This window comes from Nothobranchius furzeri, chromosome 1 (genome assembly GCF_043380555.1).
Source record: "Nothobranchius furzeri strain GRZ-AD chromosome 1, NfurGRZ-RIMD1, whole genome shotgun sequence".
Classification (NCBI taxonomy): domain Eukaryota; kingdom Metazoa; phylum Chordata; class Actinopteri; order Cyprinodontiformes; family Nothobranchiidae; genus Nothobranchius; species Nothobranchius furzeri.
The window spans coordinates 110,743,894-110,764,850 of record NC_091741.1 but is presented as its reverse complement, the minus strand read 5'-3'; the positions used below and the strand labels follow the sequence as shown (position 1 = coordinate 110,764,850).

Below are 20,957 nucleotides of genomic sequence, written 5' to 3'. Positions count from 1 at the left end.
TGTCCCACTGGGCAAAGATTACAGGGTTCTGGACCAAAATAAGGATCTCCAAAGGTCCAAACTCTAAACTGGGTGGTTAAACCAAACTCAGGTGATATTTTAAACTAAACCGAAAACCCACAACACTCTAAATGTAATAAAAGGGAGATCTACACCACAAAAACGATGAACTCTAAACCAAAATGTAACAGCTTATCCAAACGCAAGAAGCTGTTAGCGAACATGCTAACAGTAGCTTTACCAACGTTGAGTTCAAGTTACCAAGTTTAAATAAACCAAAATACCCAGCAAAGAGACCAGCACGGAGGAGAGACTGCTACCACAAAACAGCTCTCCTAATGTCTGAAAGAAGCTCCTTTATGAAGGGAGAAACGCTCCCGGTGATGTTCTACATCTGCTATAGAGACGGAGCAGTGCATCTGACCCCGGAAGTTGTCTGTTGCCGGGAGACGAAGGCGGGCAAAACAGGAAAGTAATCTAGTAGCGGACGGACGTTGTTCCGGGTCTTCGGTATTTGGCGGAGATGTTAGTGAAGGCGGAGAAGAGAGCGAACCAGAGGAGAAACAGGCAGATTCCTCCTCTATTTACAAACTCCTGGGGATGCAACAAGTGGGCGTGGTGCGTTGACTACCGGATCTGACGTCGACGAATTCTTAGAATCGAGCCGTTGACGCCGTCCACGCTTCGCTACAGCTCTAGTTTTAGAGAACTAAAAACATTTGTAGGATAGCAATATGAAAGAAATAGTCTCATCAGAATATCACTTATTTAGGCAATTCATTTTTCATCCATTGCTTATCACGGGTCGGGTCGTGGAGGCAGTAGCCTACGTCCAGAGGCCCAGATTTCCTTCTCCCCAGCTACTTGGGCCAGCTCTTCCGTGGAAATGCCAAGGCGTTCCCTGGCCAGGTGAGAGACATAGTCCCTCCAGCGTGTCCTGGGTCTTCCTCTACCTCCCAGTTGGACGTGCCCGGAAAACCTCACCAGAGAGGTGTCCAGGAGGCATCCTGACCAGAAGGCTGAGCCACCTAAACTGACTCCTCTTGATGTGAAAGAGCAGTGGGTCTACCCCAAGCCCCTGCTGGCCAGCCTGACTGAGCTTTTCATCCTATCTCTAAGGGCCCAGCCACCCTGCGGAGAAAACTCATTTCAGCTGTTTGTCTCCTTCTGGCTCAGCTCTCTCTTCAGATTGGTACATCGCCTGCATCACTGCAGACACAGCATCAATCTGCCCCTCAATCTCCCGTTCCAGCTTTCCCTCACTCGTGAACAAGACTTCGAGATACTTAAACTCCTCCGCTTGAGGCAGGACCCCATCCCTGATCCAGAGAAGGCCTTCTACCTTTTCTGACTCAAGACCATGGTCTCGGATTTGGAGGAGCCGATTCTCATTCCAGCTGATTCACACATAGTTGCAAACCTCTCCAGTGAGAGCTGAAGATCACATTCTGATGAAGCTGAAGGCGTCATGGTCCTAGGTGAGTGGCAGCTAATCATCTCCTGTGAGTTCCTGATTGGAGGTGGGCGGTGCCTAGGAGCAGGCTCAGCTGCTGCTGGTTTACCATAAACCAGGTCAGCTATTTGAGGAGACCTGGAACAACATACAACGCTGGATGATTACCCATGTTGGGTAATGCTAGTCAAACCTCTTTTGCTAGATCTCCTATGACCAACCTGCCTGTTCACCTTACTTCCTGTGTGCCTCCAGGTTCTCACACCACCCTCCACTCCTCTGCCACAAACCTCTGGATCTCATCTTCGTTCCACCTCAGCTCTAACTGACGTCCCGCTCTCAGCTGCCCACCTGTGCTCATCTCCACCTTGAACTTGTTCTCCTGTGTTTCACCCTCAGAACCTGACAAGCCTCCTCTGAAAACCACCGACTCCCTCTGGATTTACAAGAAAAACCTACTCTTTCAACATCTGCTTTTTACTTACAAGTAATTAACTCACTTCTGTCTTCGAACTCCTCTGAGCTCTACCGGTCATCTCTCTTTTGTCTCCTGAATGCCAGTGCATGGCTACCTGGATGTAATGCACATAACACACAAGCTTGCAATATAAAGAAGGACAACACTGTCCCCCTCCAGCTCAGCTGAGTAACCCTCACCATGTGACCCTCATGTCCATGCTGTCTCTGGAGGAGCAGATAGGAGACAAGACCTCCTGTAACCTAAAATGAACCAAAGCTTCCTCCCAGTTTCTCTTTAAGCTGAATTTAACATCAGTTCTTCATCATGAAACAAAAGAATAAAGTGGAACAAGAACTTCTATCTTCTATTTCTCTCTCCTTTTAACTTCTCTGTGTCCCTAAATAAAAGAGACAGATGATCACGCTGCAGCCGCCATCATTGACCCCACTCCCTCCCCAAGACCGGATCTCCCGACATCACAGCACTCGGTCTGACTGAGCGCTTCCAGAAGAAACAATAATTAAATTATGAAAATAATAATGTGTGTTTGGAGGAGCGTCCTGCGATCCTCTCTCTTGTGTGAGCAGACAATCTCTCTCTCTCTCTCTCTCTCTCTCTCTCTGTCGCTGATCGAGCGAGCGCAGCGCGCCGCATGACAACCCGCTCAATTAACATAATTCACGGCCCAAATCCAACAGAACCGGTCGGGCTGATTAGGTTCGGGTTCGGTCTCAGGTTATAACTCCAGCGCTCAGCCCTGCAGTACCACATAAAGGTGGATCAAAGTTTCCTACCTGGTAAATGTGTGGAACACCCATTCTGACAGATGTGGATGCTGCGCTGGTGCCGCTGTTAAAACAACAAAACTACATTCCACCATAACTGATTATGGTACTCTTCTATGATGCAGAATCGTTTATGTCTGCATCTCGATGCATCGATAATTTGATTATTTTCCTCAGCTCTATTCTACACCGCCCAGTCAGCCATTGGGGGTGGGGGTGGGGGGTGCGCGCGGGGTTCGGTGCCACAAAGAGAGGCCTCGTGGTCCGGATGTGGCCCATGGGCCGCCTATTGAGTACTGCTGCTTTAAATACATCAGCAAAACGTCAACAGCAGAACTGAGACTGATCATTTTCAAAAGTATTATAAAATGGTGTCTCTGTGAAGCGGCTCTTTACCAGAGAATGTGGCCTCTGGAGTTATCTATCCATCACCCACCGTGCAGCCTCAGCTGACCTCCTCAGGTGGTTCCACAACCATTTACACCTTAAAACAAGTGACACAAACACCTCATCTGCTTGACTGAGAAAGAAACTTACAGGTAACATCTGCCAGCAGGGTGGGTCAGTGACATGTGAAGGTCTCTCCAGCTGATAAACCTGGAGCTCCCATCAGTCAGAACAGAAGAAGTCTCTGTGATGAGCCTGCACCTCCGGACTACCCTGAAACGCTCCATTTCTAGGTAAATTACATCTCCATGAAGAGATTTATCTTGCCCCTGAACATAAATATTATAAGAATTAGATATTAGCAGCAAACATCCTGAGAAACCAACCGACACTCAGCTCAGGAATGAAACGGTACCAGAAGCAGTCGACCCAGAACATCTCAGGGCTACGAACAGCTTCACAAACACAAGTGATTATCCATCTTCCCCTCAGGTACAGGAGCATATTAGAGGCTGTAAATATTTAAATACAAGAGTGAAGCTTTGAAGGAGGGGGTGAGGTTTACAACACACCCCCTTCAGCCGACCCTTTTTAATTCAGCCGTGTATTTTAGTTAGCTTTAACATCATAGTCAAGAGCAGCTCTCGAGGCTCTGCTAACATCTGTGCTTTAATCTCAGTGTTATGTTGAAACTACGGTGAGTGAATGTGCTGCTGAGAGAACCGGGCCAGCCTGGAGGAGGCCAAGGTAGAGGCGGTGTCGTAACAGGAAACAGACGGAGGGAGGGCGGGGCCGAGACAACACTGTCAGAGGAAGCTTCTGTTTTCCTAAACGGGGAGGATAAATTGGCCTCACAGCAGTCGGCGTGTGTGGTATGAGTCTGACAGGAGTACACACACACACACACACACACACACACACACACACACACACACACACACACACACACACACACACACACACACACACACACACACACGACCGGTCACTCGTGATCATACTGCTTTAATGGCTTTCTCCAGCCCCATGAGTTCAGCCGAAGCTCATTTAGAAAACATTTCCGATAGAAACAAGCGGATTTACCTGCTGAGAAGAACTCAGCCGCTGACGTGAAACTCAATAATACGCTTGGGTCTCATGACGAGATAATCCTTTCTTTCTTTGTCTTCAGGCAACAACAAACCATCTATTAAACCTCACGGGTTCTTTGTTATTTTATAATCCTTTCATGGGTTTTATTTGACTTGTTTCATGGAATACATTTCATAGTCATTTTTATTGAAAATAGTAACTAAAATAAACTAAGTGTATGTAAAAATCTGTGATTTAATTGAGTGTAAAGTTAAATATTAATGTTATTCTGTCATAAAACAATCGATCGTTGGGTAAAATACCCACCTTTTCTCAGGACCTGAGAAGTGTGCCGTGCTGTTGTTGACATGTTTGCTGCTCCAAGCCTGTTTTCTGTGTCAGACTAATTTACCAAAACCTTATTTTAGATTCATGGGTTCATTCATTTTTTAGATTCAAATCAAATTTGAAGGCGAGGCTGGTTGTTGATACAGTCTCTAAAGGTTAAGGTAAAGCAACATAATTCAGCCTCATAACAGCAGAGTGCAGATGTTACTGACGAGTCTACGTAAAGTCAAAAGTCACTGAAGCTGAAAATAGTCTGTGATTCTACTTCACGGGAATCGGAGGAACCGACCCAATGTGAATGCTCACTAGGAAGACAGTGATTTAAGGGAACTCTCTGCTTTTAGAATACATTTGTGGACTTTTAACCAAAGAAACTTTAGAAGTGCTGTAGTAATGATGAATGATGTGCTGCTGAGTCGAGATATCTGTCAGAGGAATTGATGCTCTGGAGTCAAGAGATCTGTTACATATTAAATGATTGGTTGGACGTTTTTTTACAAAGGGTAGTTATTAGAAGTCTGTGTCTTAAGCCCTTTATATGGCAAGACATTAATGTCAATCTTTAGACCCTTCTGACAATCTTAAAGTTACAATAGTTACTCTGCAAAACAAACTAGCTTCATTTCTTGTTCATTCTTCTTAACAACAGTCTAACATAGTACAGCTACCAATATATGGTGGAGATTAAACGATAAAGTGGTTCTCTCACATTCGTCTAAAAACTTAAGCCAAACACAACGGCTTGGTCTGAAACCAATTATTGGACCAGATGGTTGACGGTCTCACCAAGCCACCACTTTTCTGCATTTACCTTGGTCGTTATGTGCTTTACCAACAGAACACCACTGGTGTGTGAGGTTCTCCGCTCAATAATATCAGAGAAGGAGAAACAGCCGGCTGCTACCACTTCAGCTTTAGGGCAAACTACCAGAGTCCCAAAAAGAAAAACACCATTTGACGTCACGGACAACAAAAGACGTTTGGACCTAGAAAATGGTGTCTGGAGTTTAGCGCTCTCTTGTTTACTCTGGCAATGCGAGTTCCCATATCGGGGGTGTGGCCTAGAGCTGATATCCAACAGTAGCGGTGAGAGTTCTGTGACCATGTTTGTGTTCAAAAGCTAGCTTGTTTTGCCGTTTTTCCATTGCAGTTTTAAGGACAAGCCTCAATACTGTAAAGTTTCTAAAGATAATCTTATCAGATATTCCTGCCATATGTCATGTGTTAAGATCTCTGGTCTCTGTGGAAGTATGTCGGAAATGCTCTAATCATCAATCAGAGCTTTCAAATCTATTGAATTGTCTTGACTTAATTTTCAAGGAACTGCTGCTAAGAGTAAAGGGCAAAATGAAGAATACTCGAACCTAAATTTGAGCTTTGTTGTAATAATACCCCGTCACGCCAGCATAAGACGAACAAATGAATAATTTTCATATAGAGGTGAGGCTTTGTCCCAGATAATCCCGGCCCGCTTCCTACCTGTAACTTTAAGCTGAGTTGTCCGTCGCACCACTCTGGATCCATACTGTAACTCACAGGTGTAATTCCCCCCATCACCTTCCTCCACCTCAGGAATCCAGACGTGTGTGGTGTTGACAGAGATAGAGCTTCTCCATTCCACCGTCTCACATTCCTGTAAGGAAACACAGAAGGCGCAGATTCAAGAACAGCAGTGACATTCCGAGTGCTTCTCTGTGACTGGATCATACCTTGTACCAGGTCATCTGCGGCTGCTTGTATGGAGCCATGTAGTCCTCGATATCAGGGCAGTTGATCATTTTACTGTGTGTTACCTCGGCTTTCTCTAGGTGGCGGATCTTACTGCTGTAGCATTTCCCCTCGTCGCTCTCGTCCACCTTCATGGACATGGACACTTTCATGCAGTAGGTAGAGTTCCTGTCGAGTCACAGGCACAACATACGAGACGTGACTTTAAAGGAGCACTCCTGAGTGATATTTTTCACGTCTTTCACAGAGTGTGGGACACATATAAAAGAAAGTTTTTCATAAACATGGGTTACAGGTGGTTAGTTTGTATTTCCAAGGTGATTCAAGGACTCTTAAATCAATCTGAGTGGGTTTGTTGGGAGCTGATTTGTTTACCCAATGAAGAGTTAACAACAACAGTGGCATGACTCATTTCACCCGTGTGTGTGTGTGTGTGTGTGTGTGTGTGTGTGTGTGTGTGTGTGTGTGTGTGTGTGTGTGTGTGTGTGTGATGCAGTCTTAGTGCTGTTTTCGTGGTTGCGATACTGTGCAGACTCTCAGGCACAGTTGTGGGTATTTTGGGGTAAATTACGACTCTCTGAAACCACGGTGTTTGATAGAAGCAGAGAAATGGCAGCTTGTGCAATCTCTAAACATGTGGTTTCATGAGAAGAGAAATGAACAGAAGAGTGTATAACACTACTTACACACACTGGTATTTTCTAAAGACATTAGCTTCTGATTAGTACCCATTTTAGGACCTCTTTAGGTCTCAGGAAAACATCTACAGACTTTAGATGAAGTGGACCGAGATTGCAGGCTTTAGACAAAAAGCATCAGGATTCAGGATAAAACATGATTATTCCACACCAAATGTTCTTATCTGATTCTGATTTGTCTACCAGGGTTTTCCAGATACCTGATGCTTTTAACATCTGATGACTTTTTTTCTGGAAAACAACTTTTAGACCCTGTGGGATTTCTTTGACCCACCCCTGAGAAGCAGTGGGCTGCCATTTGTACTGCACCCGGGGATCAAATTAAAGCTACAGTCCAGAGTATTTTTTTAGCCGATGGCGCCATCTAGTGGCTGACAAATGTTCACCTTATGCTGCTGTTTTCACTTCCGGTTTTACGCAACGCTTCTTGTTCATGAACGCACACCTCTAGCTGCCAAACACAGCTAAAACACATTGTTTCACAATGGATGGTTTTTTCTATTTAAACAGATTTTTCCTTGATGCCTGGTGCTTTTTTAAAATCTAAACTTGATAAAACAAGTTCACTGAGAAATTGTTATTTTTAAAATATGAGCGGCCTTTCTGAATTTAACATTCAGGCTGAACATGAAAATAGTCTCCTACGCCTATCTCCTGCATTAGCTTCTGATAGAAAACAGATGCTAAAACTCTAGGATTAGAAAGTCTTGACAGATCGACATCACACTGTCACGTAACATTCATGGAGTCTCCCATCTTGGTTTGTGATGAGGAAGGCTGTTGTTGGTTTACCATCCAGAAAACAGCAGAGAACATCTCCTCTAGTAGACGCCAACCATTAACATTAGCAACTCCACAACAAGGCAGAACTCCTTCAGACCCGTTATTTGTGGAGATAAAACATCAAACTGAGTCAGTGGCAGAGTTGTGTTGCTGTTAGTCAGTCGGAGGTGAGATTTCCTTACGTTAGGAAATGAGAACCTAAATCCTGCTGTATTCTGCTCAGCTCTCTTCTCACTAACTTCTATCTCCTGCAACTGGAGACAGTTTCGCTGCTGTGCGTTGTCCGGTAAGGACTTGCGCTCTTAGCACTTCCGTGCGTCTGGGTCTGTGGGCAAATCTTGTAGGCGTGGCGCTGGAATTTCAGCCTATGTAGAGGTACTCTGAAATGTATTGAAAAGATCTGGTGAACTTGGTCTGCTTTATGACTCCAGTGACGCTCTTTAGACAGTGGTCCATTTGGACGGACTGAACGATTTATAGCTTGTCGACGGCAGATTGTTGCCATCAGAGCCCAACTTCAATCTTCCGGGAGGTTTGTGAGAATGGGGGTGCATGGGGACACAGCGTCCTTGCAGTGGGAAGGACATGTTAGAATCCCAGCGGCTGTGTTTCTTTGTGGAGTTAGCATGATCTCTGCGTGCATGCCTGGGTTTTCTCTGGGTCTGGTTTCTCCCAAAGGCCAAAAACACAACCCAGTGGCGCAAAAATGACACTTTAGTGTAAGGTGCATCAAGACTAGCAGTTAGATCATCAGCCCTGTTGGTCTACAGTCTGAGGCTGTTCAGTGGTACAACAGACAAGATAGTAAAGATGTTTTACATCGTGTCTGAAACTCTGTTCAGTAAGAACAAATGATGTTTCTCATTTTCCAAACTAAACAAGCATTGTGGCTGATTGGTCACACCCCTTTCACACTCTTCACACTCCTGCCATCTGGAAGAAGGTACCGAAGCATTCGGGCACACACATCCAGACTGTGCAACAGCTTCTTTCCACAAGCCATTCGTCTCCTCAACAAAAAGGGACCAGACTGATAAATGCGCGCATGCACACACACTCCGACACACACACACGCACGCACACAAACACACACACACGCACACACACTCTATCACTAAGCTCAACTCAACTACCTCAAAGCATGGAGGCTGGACTTAAATATTAACCAGCTAATGCTTTATTTTTGCATGTTTACTGTTCCTTCACCACCTACATACTAAGTATGTTTTAGGGTTTTTCCTTTGCACTACCTACTTGGAGAGGTCATGTCATATTAGGTCAGTCTGTTCTGTCCTTAATTAGATAGTTTAGTGATTTCCCTGTTATTTTATGTTGTAAATTTATGTTGCATGCAGCACCTTGGTCCTGGAGGAACGTTGTTTCGCCTCACTGTGTACAAACCGTATATGGCTGAAGTGACAATAAAGTCCAATTGATTGATTGATTAAACACCAAGTTTAGATTAAGCTTATCTATCTGGTTAGAGTTTATCCTGCCTACCAACACTCGCTGTGATCAGCATATATTACCTGTTGTGGACGCGATGTTTTTATCTGTATTGACCCAATCTGATACCATAATGTGTTCATATCCTGCAGTTATGAAAACATGTTCATGTTCTGACCTGCACACATTTACAAGGAAGCCCAGCTTCACTGTTTGCTGTGAAGGAAACGTCCTTTCAGCCTGATTTTGGACTCGCACTCTTAAACTCTACTGAAGGTGATCGCTGATGTTGGAGGTGTTTTTGTGTTCTTCCTCAAGTTCACCTCAAGACACAAAGAAACACATTGATCCATGATTCTTTCATGCTCTGCAACACACACACACACACACACACACACACACACACACACACACACACACACACACACACACACACACACACACACACACACACACACACACACACACACACACACACACACACACACTCCTATTGTCCTTTAACCACAACCTCTCGTCTAAGTGGATCTAAACCACTTATCCCGTCAATGCAGTGTGTGTGTGTGTGTGTGTGTGTGTGTGTGTGTGTGTGTGTGTGTGTGTGTGTGTTACTAAGGACATTGGGATTTGGGTCATTGACCAAACTAAGACTGCTGAGCGTTGAACTAGAGGTCCAGAAAGCCTTTTATCCGTCCATCCTTCAGTTTCTCTCTTCCTCATCATTCTGTCTCCAGCCTGCAGCCGCTTGTTTTCTTCTCCACTGACTCGGTTGCTTTTGTAGGCTCCTGTTGTGCTCACATGTGTCTCTTTAACACTCAAACAGACATCATTCACTCTTTAAAAAATAAACTATCATTACAGATTTGGACTTTTTTGTTCCGTAATAACAACAAAACTGAAAGTATTAGAGACATACTTTTGATCGCTGGCGTGACTAAACCTCTGTAGCATTGTTGCTTGGTAACAAACAATGAAAACAACTTTTGGTGAAACATGACTGAAATAGATGATTGATTGTTTCTTGGTGAGCCCAAAATAAAATGATGGAATTAACCAAAGAGAACACATAGAACTACCCAGAAAACACATGTAAAAGAAGAAAAGGTGGTGGTGTTTTAACATGGATGACACATCGTTTATGTAATATTTTTAATTTGCCTTTTTACAAAGAAATGTTTCCACAGAAAGCCCTGGGGCGATACCTTCTTTAACAATAACTCATTCTGACAAGAAAAAAATAAACCCAATCATAAATACTCTTTTATGAGAAATGAAATGTGACTGATCTGATCATTCGCTCATCACTCATTCATTAACACTGTTACGGCCCTGCCAGTGGGAGCATCAAAGGACCCATCCAAATTGCAAACAAATGCTGCTGTGTCCTGCCTACACCCTTCTGCCTTGTCATTGGTCTGGCTGTCTGCAGCCTGCATGTGCACTAAGTGGCTGCACCTGTGGGTGCAACTTGGAGGGAGATCAGACAGATCAGACAGAGCACCTTTGGGAGTGCTTGCCTGTGTGACACTTTGGAGGCTGATTTAAAATAAAAATACTCTTAAACTCGCACCGTGTGTCCAAACCTCCTCCTTATGCTGTGGTCCCACGAGCCGGGTCGTAACAAACACTTTAGCGTCTTACCCTGGCAAGCCATCCTTTACAGTGGGGCAAAAAAGTATTTAGTCAGCCACCGATTGTGCAAGTTCTCCCACTTAAAATGATGACAGAGGTCAGTAATTTACATCATGGGTACACTTCAACTGTGAGAGACAGAATGTGAAAAAAAATCCATGAATTCACATGGCAGGATTTTTAAAGAATTTATTTGTAAATCAGGGTGGAAAATAAGTATTTGGTCACTTCAAACAAGGAAAATCTCTGGCTCTCACAGACCTGTAGCGTCTTCTTTAAGAGAGGGGGGGGGGGGGGGGGTCAATAGGATCATGAGCCCTACTCATTAGAAGGGATATGTGTAGGTGAAATTCTGGCGATACAAAGGACACGATACAATGTGTCATGATATATTGCGATACATTCAATCAGACTTTATTAGTGATTTTTTTGACAGAATTTATTGTAGGAAAATTCAATAAACAATCCAAACTGATACTTAACAAGTTTAACATGAGGTTTCTGAACCATAATAGAGGGATTTACATTTCAAGCAATGGTGGAAATAAATCCCATGGCACACTCCTGCCAACTAGCAGTCTGCGTTTGAATTGCACTGAAAGGAAAGAAAATATTGCATGTAAATTCTTCCAAAAATTAGATATGCGGCTTTTGAATATTGATGTAATATTGCAGGAAAAAAAATCACGATATATTGCCATATCGATATTCTCTTACATCCTTACTCTATAATATTCATGATTTGCAAATGTATCATTTCTGATTGGCTAATAGGAACGCTCCCGCCGTCATGTTGTGAAGTTGCAAATGCAACTTCAAACGGTTAGCTTCTCATAGCCAAGACGTGTTCTTCTCTCCTGGCTGTAAAATCTACACAGCTGTCTGCGGTCACAAGCTACAGTGGTTAGGGCCATGAATACTAATTTACTCTGGCATGTAGAATAGACTGGCTTATTCTGACCTGACCATTTTCCTGTAAATTTCCTTTTGGTGGCAAATGCAAGCGATTGAGGTTGAGGAAGATTTTCACGTTGAACTCGGAGTGATGAACGACATTTGAATGCATGCACAAGAAGAACATGTCTGAGTGTTATTTCTTATTCTTAGCAAATTTTGATCATTACTTTTGTCAGTTTCTTATTAATTAACTGACAACTGTGAGTTTTTATTCCTTTAAATGTGTAGTTTTTTCTTGTTTATTCAGTACATTTGTCATGAGTCATAATTGTTTATTTTTTTAAAAGAAGCTATGATGCTCCTTTTCTGAGATACAGAAGTTTGCTGGTGCAGAGGTGGGCAGAAAACAACATGATTGCTCATTATTATTCATGACATGCAGATACCTCGCTCCTGATTGGCTAACAGAACACGTTCAGCCATGTTGCAAAGTCACTATCACCAAGACTCTGCTATATGCTCTCTCTCTCCTCGCTGCAAACAAAGAAAATGCCTTCCTATAGGCAGGCACAAGCCAAGATGGGTGAGGCCATGAATGCAAATTCATATTGTGACATAGATATGTCAGGATTTTCAAATCCTAGCATTTCACTGCCTGTTCTCTATCAGAAGCTAACACAGGAGATAGGTGTAGAAGACTGTTTTCATGTTCAGCTTGCAATTAGAAATAAGAATTACAAAGTCAACCACCCCTTTAACTCATTTGCTGCCAGCCATTTCCTGATCTCTAAAGGCCTTTGCTGCCAGCGTTTATCACTGTTTTTACTATTTTTTAAGAGTCACAGAACGTTGCGAGCTAGGATGATGTCGACGGCAAAAAAACCAAAACAGAGCAGAGACTCGCCTCTTACATCAGGAAGAATCTGCGCGTTTCGAGCTTTATTCGTTCTTTCATAATCCGTTGTCGAATTGTGATCAGCAGAAGCGTTTCCGGTTCGCGCCTCACTTTTTTTACAGCAGCGGCCCAAAACGATCTCCTAACACATGGATTTTCTGCTTCCTGATCACGTGATGTGTGACGTATGCAGATGAAGATCGGCTTTAGAGCTGAGATGTTTGTTCTCGCGGTGCGGGGGCTCGTTCCGACGCCCACACAGTAAAAAAATGCAAATGACGACTTTAGTCGTCAATGGCAGTGAACGAGTTAGAAAGGGAGTTCTATCCAAGTCCACAAATTATTTTTTCTTTACTGACGATTTTCTTCCTGATGATGCACGTTCATGTCCTTCTTCCACATCTTCCACAACTAATCTTTGTCACAGCTCTCTCTCCTCCTCCTGTCCACCAAAGTAACACAAAATGATAAAAACAGCATCTATGTAAACAACAATGTATTATGCATATCTCACCCCAAACATGATGATTCATGTAGACTGGAATGCAAACGCGACGTCAAAAGCATTAAATCATGCTGTGAAGCTCTTACAAATGCAAATGATGCATCTGTGTGTGGGTGCATGTTCATGTATTCATGTGTGGATTAGAATGAATTTAAATACTTTTGTTGGTATAAAAATAGACTTACAGAAAGACTTGAGATTCTAAAGCTGTTTCTTCTTGGTGTAAAATATGTTACCAACAAACCCGTCCTACCACCAAAACAAGCACCACTTAAGTTCTATGGTTTGGGGTTAGGTACACTGTAGCATGTACGAAAATATATAATGATTAGAAAATAATAAATTATATATAAAAGCATCCAAGTAAAATGTATTAAGTGACAGACATCATTTAATTTAATAAAGGTTGTTAATTGGCAATTCTTCAATTAAATAATTGTTGCACTTTTACCTATTTTAATGTAGTTCATTTTATACTGTTGTCTTCATTGGTGTGTTTTTTTTACTTCTTTTGAAAAATATTTATTTTTCAGTTTGTTTAATTAATTAAAATTAGAAAGCCAAGACAGTTGTGGTTTGCATATTTATGAATTAGTCATTTTTAGTTTGCAACACGAAAAATTTTTGAGGCACTCAGTTGCCTCAATTTTTGTAAATTTTGTGTATTGTGCTTTAAATATTACAAACTCAGTGATTTTGATGTGATTGCACTTGGAAACAATGCCAACAAAACGTAAAAAATATGGAGTTTTATTAACTTACTTCGTTAAGTTTTAACTAAGTTTTAATGTTCTGCTGACAATCACCATGGTTTAAAAAAACTAAGAACTTTAAGTCTTGAAAAATCAAAATGGTTCAGTCAATATTGCAAAAACGTTTGAGTTGGCCTGATGAACAATTTAAATTAAACTGAAATCAAAATATATGATTAGCACGGATTAAGAAATTTAAGTTCTGAAAACCTGAAAGTTTCAGTTTCAGAACCTACCCTAACCCTAACCCTATCCAGTTCTGATCCTAGCCATTGTTCATCTATTGTTTTGGTTTTGGTGTTCGTGAGCCATGGCAGGATGCTGTAAGAGAAAGACAGACTGGAACACCAGCAGCAGCAATGATCTACATTCCCATTTCATGACATATAAGTGACTAAAATGAAGTTCCTGAAATAATTGCGCAAACACTATCAGCTCTCGTCAGCCCAGGCAAGAAGAGAGGAAAAAAGGGATGAGTTATGCAACACTGTGGACGTTCCTGCAATCCTCGAGGGCATGCCTGCATCTGACCAACTAGTAGTCAGATGCAGGCAGGCAGGGGGATCCAAGTAGGTGGAGGAATGGTATCCAAACAGAATAATAGATAAGGAGTAAACACAAGAGAGAATTAGTGAAAACCAGAGGAGGAATGTGTTGTTGAACAAAAATTAAACTTTGTTGGCAAAAACATCCTAGCTGCTGTTCACGAGACAGAAGAGAGAATATTTGTGTTGGGATGTGGAGATGAGCTCAGCCCCATCATAATTTATTAAATGTGTTGTTAAATGCATAAACATTCACCTCTGTCCTATATAGTCTATGGATCACAGTCTTTTAATCCATGCTATCAATACTATTATTTCTATTGGTGTATAAATAATATGTAGGAATCAACATCCATAAATACTGGCCCACGTCTCTTTGTCTGTTGGTCTATTTAGTGAGAGGGAGAGAGAGAGAGAGAGAGAGAGAGAGAGAGAGAGAGAGAGAGAGTGAGAGAGAGAGAGAGAGAGAGAGAGAGAGAGAGAGAGAAGAAAAGAAGAAGAAGAAAATATCATTTCTATAGCGTCTCTCAAGGTAAAAATCACGAGGCGCTTCACAAAAACAAAAAATATAAAAAATTGTAAAAATATAAAAAAACACTTAGCAAATGTTTAAAAATACACCCAAAATGAGCAAGAATAAGCAATTGCGATTTAGAAGAAAAAATGTTAAGAGAGAGAGAGTGAATAGGAAAGAGGGAAATCAGTGGATCCTGAGGAAGGTGGAATAGGTGGGGAGAGCAGAATAAAGAGAGAGTGAAGAAGGTCATACAAAAGCCAGCTTGAACAAGTGAGCCTTCAGTTGCTTTTTAAAGGAGACCACTGAGTCCACTGATCTCAGGCTCAGGGGGAGAGAGTTCCAGAGTCTGGGGGCCACAGCAGCAAATGATCTGTCACCTTTGGTCTTTAGCCTGGTGCTGCACAACCAGTAGGCTTTGATCACTGTACCTCAGGGACCTGCTGGGGGTGTAGGGACTAAGAAGATCACCAATGTAAGATGGTGCTTGTCCATGTAAGACCCTATAGACCAGAACCAGGATCTTGAAATGAACCCTGGAGTTGACTGGCAGCCAGTGAAGCTGGAGGAGAAGCGGGGTGATGTGGATGTATTTGGAGGACTTGGTCAGAAGCCGAGCACAGGCATTCTGAACCACCTGTAGACGGTTCAGGGAGGTTCTGCTCAGACACGTGAAAAGAGAGTTACAGTAGTCTAAGCGTGAGGAGATGAAGGTGTGGAGAACTGTCTCAAGTTCAGAGCGAGACAGAATGGGACTCGGCTTAGCAATGTTCCTGAGATGGAAGAAGGAAGAGCGAACAAGAGAACTGACATGAGAATCCAGGGTGAGAGCTGGGTCAAAGGTCACACCAAGATTCCTGAGAGAAGGTTTGGTGTGGGAAGCAAGCTGACCAAGAGAGTCTCTGACTTTGGGAACCAGCTTGTCTGGGGCACAGATGAGGATCTCAGTCTTATCTTCATTCAGCTGTAGAAAGCTCACAGCCATCCAGGTTTTGATAGAGTCTAAGCAGGTGTGTAACAGCTGCAGCTTAGACATCTCATGGGGCTTAAAGGAGATGTACAGTTGGATGTCATCTGCATAAAGATGGTAGGAGATTCCTTTGAAGGAGCTCAGGATGTGCTGAAGAGGAAGCAGATAGAGGAGGAAGAGTAGAGGCCCCAGCACAGATCCTTGTGGGACACCATGGGTAAGAGAGGTGGTGGAGGACCTAAACTTGGAGACGGCCACAGAAAAGGAGCGTTCAGAGAGATAAGAGGAGAACTACTCCGGAGCAGTTCCTGATAGGCCTACCCAGTCTCTCAGCCTCTCCAGTAGCAGGTGATGGTCAACAATGTCAAAGGCTGCAGTCAGGTCCAGCAGGACCAGAACAGAACAGTCCCCTGCATCACTGTGAGTCAGAAGGTCATTAGAGACCCTAAGAAGAGCTGTTTCAGTAGAATGAGCTCTACGAAAACCTGACTGGAAGCTATCATAGATGTTATGTTCATCAAGAGCAGCTGTGAGTTGTTTAGCCACAACCTTTTCCAAGATCTTGGAGATGAATGGAAGTTTAGAGATGGGTCTGAAGCTGCTGTAGAGAGAGGGGTTGAGACTCGGTTTTTTAAGAAGCGGGTGGATTACAGCATTCTTAAAGTAAGCAGGTACCTGACCAGAAACCAGAGAAGCATTAATTATAGAGAACACGCTGGGACCGATGGACTGAAAAGCACTTTTAAACAAAGATGAGGGTAAGATGTGGAGGGGGCATGCAGAGGTCTTCATAGAGTTAACTAGTTTGGTTAACTCAGGCAAAGAAACAGGAGCAAAGCTATCTAGGATGATGGGCCTGGTTGGAGTCGGGAGAGGCAGCGATAAGGCTGAAGGAGAGATGCTAGATCTAACCTTATTGACTTTGTCCACAAAGAAAGACAGAAAGTTCTCACAGTCTGCAACAGAGTGGATGGAGGCTGTAGGAGAGGCAGGAGAGACGATGCTGCTGATGGTGTTAAACAGCACCTTGGGGTTCCCTTTGCTCTGGGACACCAGGTTGGAGAAATAGGAAACCCTGGCGTCTCTGACTGCAGAGTTAAAGGATGTCAGAAGATCCTTTAGGTGCAGCAGATGGACGTGGAGATGGGTTTTCTTCCACAAACGCTCAATTTTTCTGCATTGGCGCTTCAGGCTGCGAAGGCTGTCAGTAAACCAGGGAGTAGGGTTCACTGCAGGAACTGATCTGGTTCTGACAGGACAGATGTTGTCCAGAATGGAGAGGCAGTGCTCGTTAAACTGAGAAGTTAAGGAATCTGGGTCGTTATCAGAAGAACAGGGTGGATCAAAAGCAGCAGAAAAATTGCTAGCTGTGCTCTCATAAAAAAAACGAGAACTAACCATACGGCGAGCAGGAGGTGGGGACGCAGAAACTGACAAGTTAAAGAAAATGCAATGGTGATCTGAAATATAAACGTCCTCAGGACAAACACTGTCAGCATTTAGACTCAGGGTAAAAACAAGGTCTAGAGTGTGCCCCCTGGTGTGTGTGGGGCCAGAAACATGCTGGGTAAAGCTGAAGGAGTCCATAAGGCTGGAGAAATTCATGGCAAAGAGATCGGTGGGATCATCAACGTGGATGTTAAAGTCACCAACAATCACCAGTCTGGACAGCTTCACAGTGGAGGATAGAAAGTCACTAAACTCCTGAAGGAAAGAACTGTTTGGACCAGGTGGACGATAGACCACAGCACAGTAGAACGGGTCCTTACGCCCGACTTTAATCGAAGCAAAGTGACCAGAGGTTGTAGCGCTACATGGAAGATGGTCTCTGAAAACAACAGCTAGGCCTCCACCACGACCAGAACCCCGGGGCTGGCTAAGAAAAGAATAACTACTCGGGCAAAGTTCAATCAGAGCAGAATAATCAGATGTTTGCTGCCAAACTTCAGTCAGAAACAGAAAATCCCTGTTTTTAGACAGAATTAGATCATTGAGCAGGAAGGACTTATTGTTAACAGAGCGGGTGTTTAATAGAGCCATGCTGAGTGAGGTGGAGGAATCAGAAACTACAGAAACAGCTGAAGTTAGTGGACATAAATTAGCAGGGTTAGTTCCACGGTGTTTATAAAAACCACTTATGGAGGGAACAGGAGGAGAAACCACTGAGGAATGAGGATAAACCGACCTTAAAAAACTTGGACGGATGAACCGCGTCCCAACGCGGCCTGGCGGGAATGCGGAAGTGGCACTCTGGTCACCAAACAAAGGACAAGAAGCTAGAAGATCGCGCTGATGTTTACCAGATAAACCACGCTTTAAGAGAAGTCTTATTCTCACCTGGATTCCTGCTCGTTTACCTCTTTTCCTCAGACGTTTTCCCGGGACCGGACAAACATCACTAGAGGTGCGCAGCTCCAGATCGTTGATTGCTTCCGGGCCAGTGCGCTGCTCAGGTAAACAAACAGGATGGTAAATCCTCGGTGCATCTTGGGCGATCGTGAACGAACGGAAGGACAAAAGAGTCTGGCGATCATAGGAGATGGTAGCAGAGACACTACTGAAGAGGATCGCAGACAGCAGCAAACTGGAAAAGTTTGAAAAAGTGGCCGGTGACCGCTAAGCCAAGCACAGGCGCCATCTTGCCGACCGGAAGAAAACAAAACTTGAGAGAGAGAGAGAGAGAGAGAGAGAGAGAGAGAGAGAGAGAGAGAGAGAGAGAGAGAGAGAGAGAGAGAGAGAGAGAGAGAGAGAGAGAGAGAGAGAGAGAGAGAGAGAGAGAGAGAGAGAGAAACAGACAGACAGACAGACATAGTCCCTCCACCATGTCCTGGGTCTACCTTCAGGTCTCCTCCCGGTTGGACGTACCCGGAAAACCTCACCAGGGAGGCGTCCAGGAGGCATCCTAACCAGATGCCCGAGCCACCTCAACTGGCTTCTCTCGATGTGGAGGAGCAGCGGGTCTACTCTGAGCTCCGCCCGGATGACCGAGCTTCTCACCCTATCTCTAAGGGAGACCCTGGCCACTCTCCGGAGAAAACTCATTGTGGCCGCTTGTATCTGCGATCTTGTTATTTCGGTCACTACCCAACCCTCATGACCATAGGTGAGGGTAGGAACGTAGATCGACCGGTAAATCGAGAGCTTCGCCTTCTGACTCAGCTCTCTCTTCACTACGACAGACCGGTACAACACCCGCTTCACTGCAGATGCAGCACCAATCCGCCTATTAATCTCACCTTCCAGTTTTCCCTCACTCGTGAACAAGACCCTGAGATACTTAAACTCCTCCACTTGGGGCAGGACCTCATCCCTGACCCGGAGAAGGCATTCTACCCTTTTCCGACTCAAGACCATGGTCTCAGATTTAGAGGAGCTGATTCTCATCCCAGCTGCTTCACACTCGGCTGCGAACCGCTCCAGCGAAAGCTGAAGATCACGTTCCGATGAAGCCAACAGGACCACATCATCTGCAAAAAGCAGAGACCTGATCCTCAGGCCACCAAAACAAATGCCCTCAACACCTTGGCTGCACCTAAAAATCCTGTCCATAAGGGTTATGAACAGAATCGGTGACAAAGGGCAGCCTTGGCGGAGTCCAACTCTCACTGGGAACGAGCCCGCCTCAGCACCAGAGATTTGAGAGGCCAACCCAAAGTCCCCAGACTCTGCTTCCTTACTGGAAGATGTGTTGGTGGGATTGAGGAGGTCTTTGAAGTATTCTGCCCACCGATCCACAACGTCCTGAGTAGAAGTCAGCAGCATACAGTCCCCACTATAGATAGTGTTGGTGTTGTTTTCCTTTCTTTCTTTCTTTCTTTCTTTCTTTCTTTCTTTCTTTCTTTCTTTCTTTCTTTCTTTCTTTCTTTCTTTCTTTCTTTCTTTCTTTCTTTCTTTCTTTCTTTCTTTCTTTCTTTCTTTCTTTCTTTCTTTCTTTCTTTCTTTCTTTCTTAACACCTTAATGCCACCAGCCAAGGCAGCACCAAGTGCAGTACTTGATAAAATCATAGATCATATACATTAAAATTAGAGACAACAATAAGACCATATTAAAAAATGGATGTCAAAAGACATAAAAAATGCTAAAAACAATAAAATCAAAATGCACATAATGCCTACAAACAATAAAAATAAATCAAAACATTCCAAGAATATTACCAGAAAAATAACAATTAAATCCAAAGAGTACAAAAAAGTATAAAATTATGTAGTTGTGTAATATTGCTTCAATTAAGCTTAAAACTCCAGACTGCAGATGACTGTTTAATATCCAGTGGGAGTTTGTTCCACAGTCTTGGGGCCAGCATTGCAAAGGCTCGCTCCCCTCGAGACCTGCAGGTAAACCTAGGCTCAACCAATGAATCCTTTTCTGTAGATAGAGTTACAGGGAAACAAACATGAGTAAAAACTAAAACACACCCTAAATATGTGTGGAATTGCAACCAGTTTTTCTTTTAATGTCACATCTTACAAAGGGACTGCAGCACGAGTTTCAGCAAGGCATCATTATTCCTGCAGCTCCATATGTTCTGTGCACAGGCTGAACATTCATCTGAGAGCTTGTGCTACAAAAACCACACATTTCAATTACATGAAAAGCAAAATGAGCCACAAACGAATCTCCACATGAGCTTGTAATCTTCCATATCTAAAGCATCAATAAATCAAGCTCACTCTTCCTGCAATTACCCTCCTATGATCAGGGCATGCTGCTGGAGGCTGCTTGAATTATGGAGCTAATAGATGGGGATGCATCCCAGCCAGCAGGCAGCGTGTTTATACCTGGATGGAGCTGCAGATTAATTTGACAACCAATCTAACGGGCAGAGAGGGAGAGAGAGGGAGTTGAGGCCTGCTCATGTAGAGGCATCCACACATGAAGGTGTTTCTGTGAGTACAGAAACGGACCCAAGCATCAGCAATGTGGCCATACAAATATGTTTTTATCATTGAAACTTAAATAAGACTTTTTCAAGTAACGGCTTCTCCACCCTTGTAATAATTACCGTGGAGGCTAAAAGTGCCTCATTTTTCCGTAATTAAATGTCTTAAGGTTCTTTTAAGCCTTGCTGTGATACAAGAGAATTTAAA

The 20,957-nt window shown here is 43.6% G+C and overlaps 1 protein-coding gene across 2 annotated transcripts in view; it reads right to left on the bottom strand.

The window, feature by feature from the left end:
• The window catches only part of il1rapl2 (interleukin 1 receptor accessory protein-like 2), a 713,182-nt gene that overhangs the window by 248,986 nt on the left and 443,239 nt on the right, over window positions 1-20,957 (bottom strand). For both annotated transcript variants that reach the window (XM_070553197.1, XM_070553198.1), the window contains exons 5-6: window positions 6,214-6,400; window positions 5,984-6,137 (exon numbers count right to left, since the gene is read on the bottom strand). In XM_070553197.1, coding sequence (XP_070409298.1) covers window positions 5,984-6,137; window positions 6,214-6,400 — 341 coding nt within the window. The remainder of the gene's footprint in view (window positions 1-5,983; window positions 6,138-6,213; window positions 6,401-20,957) is intronic.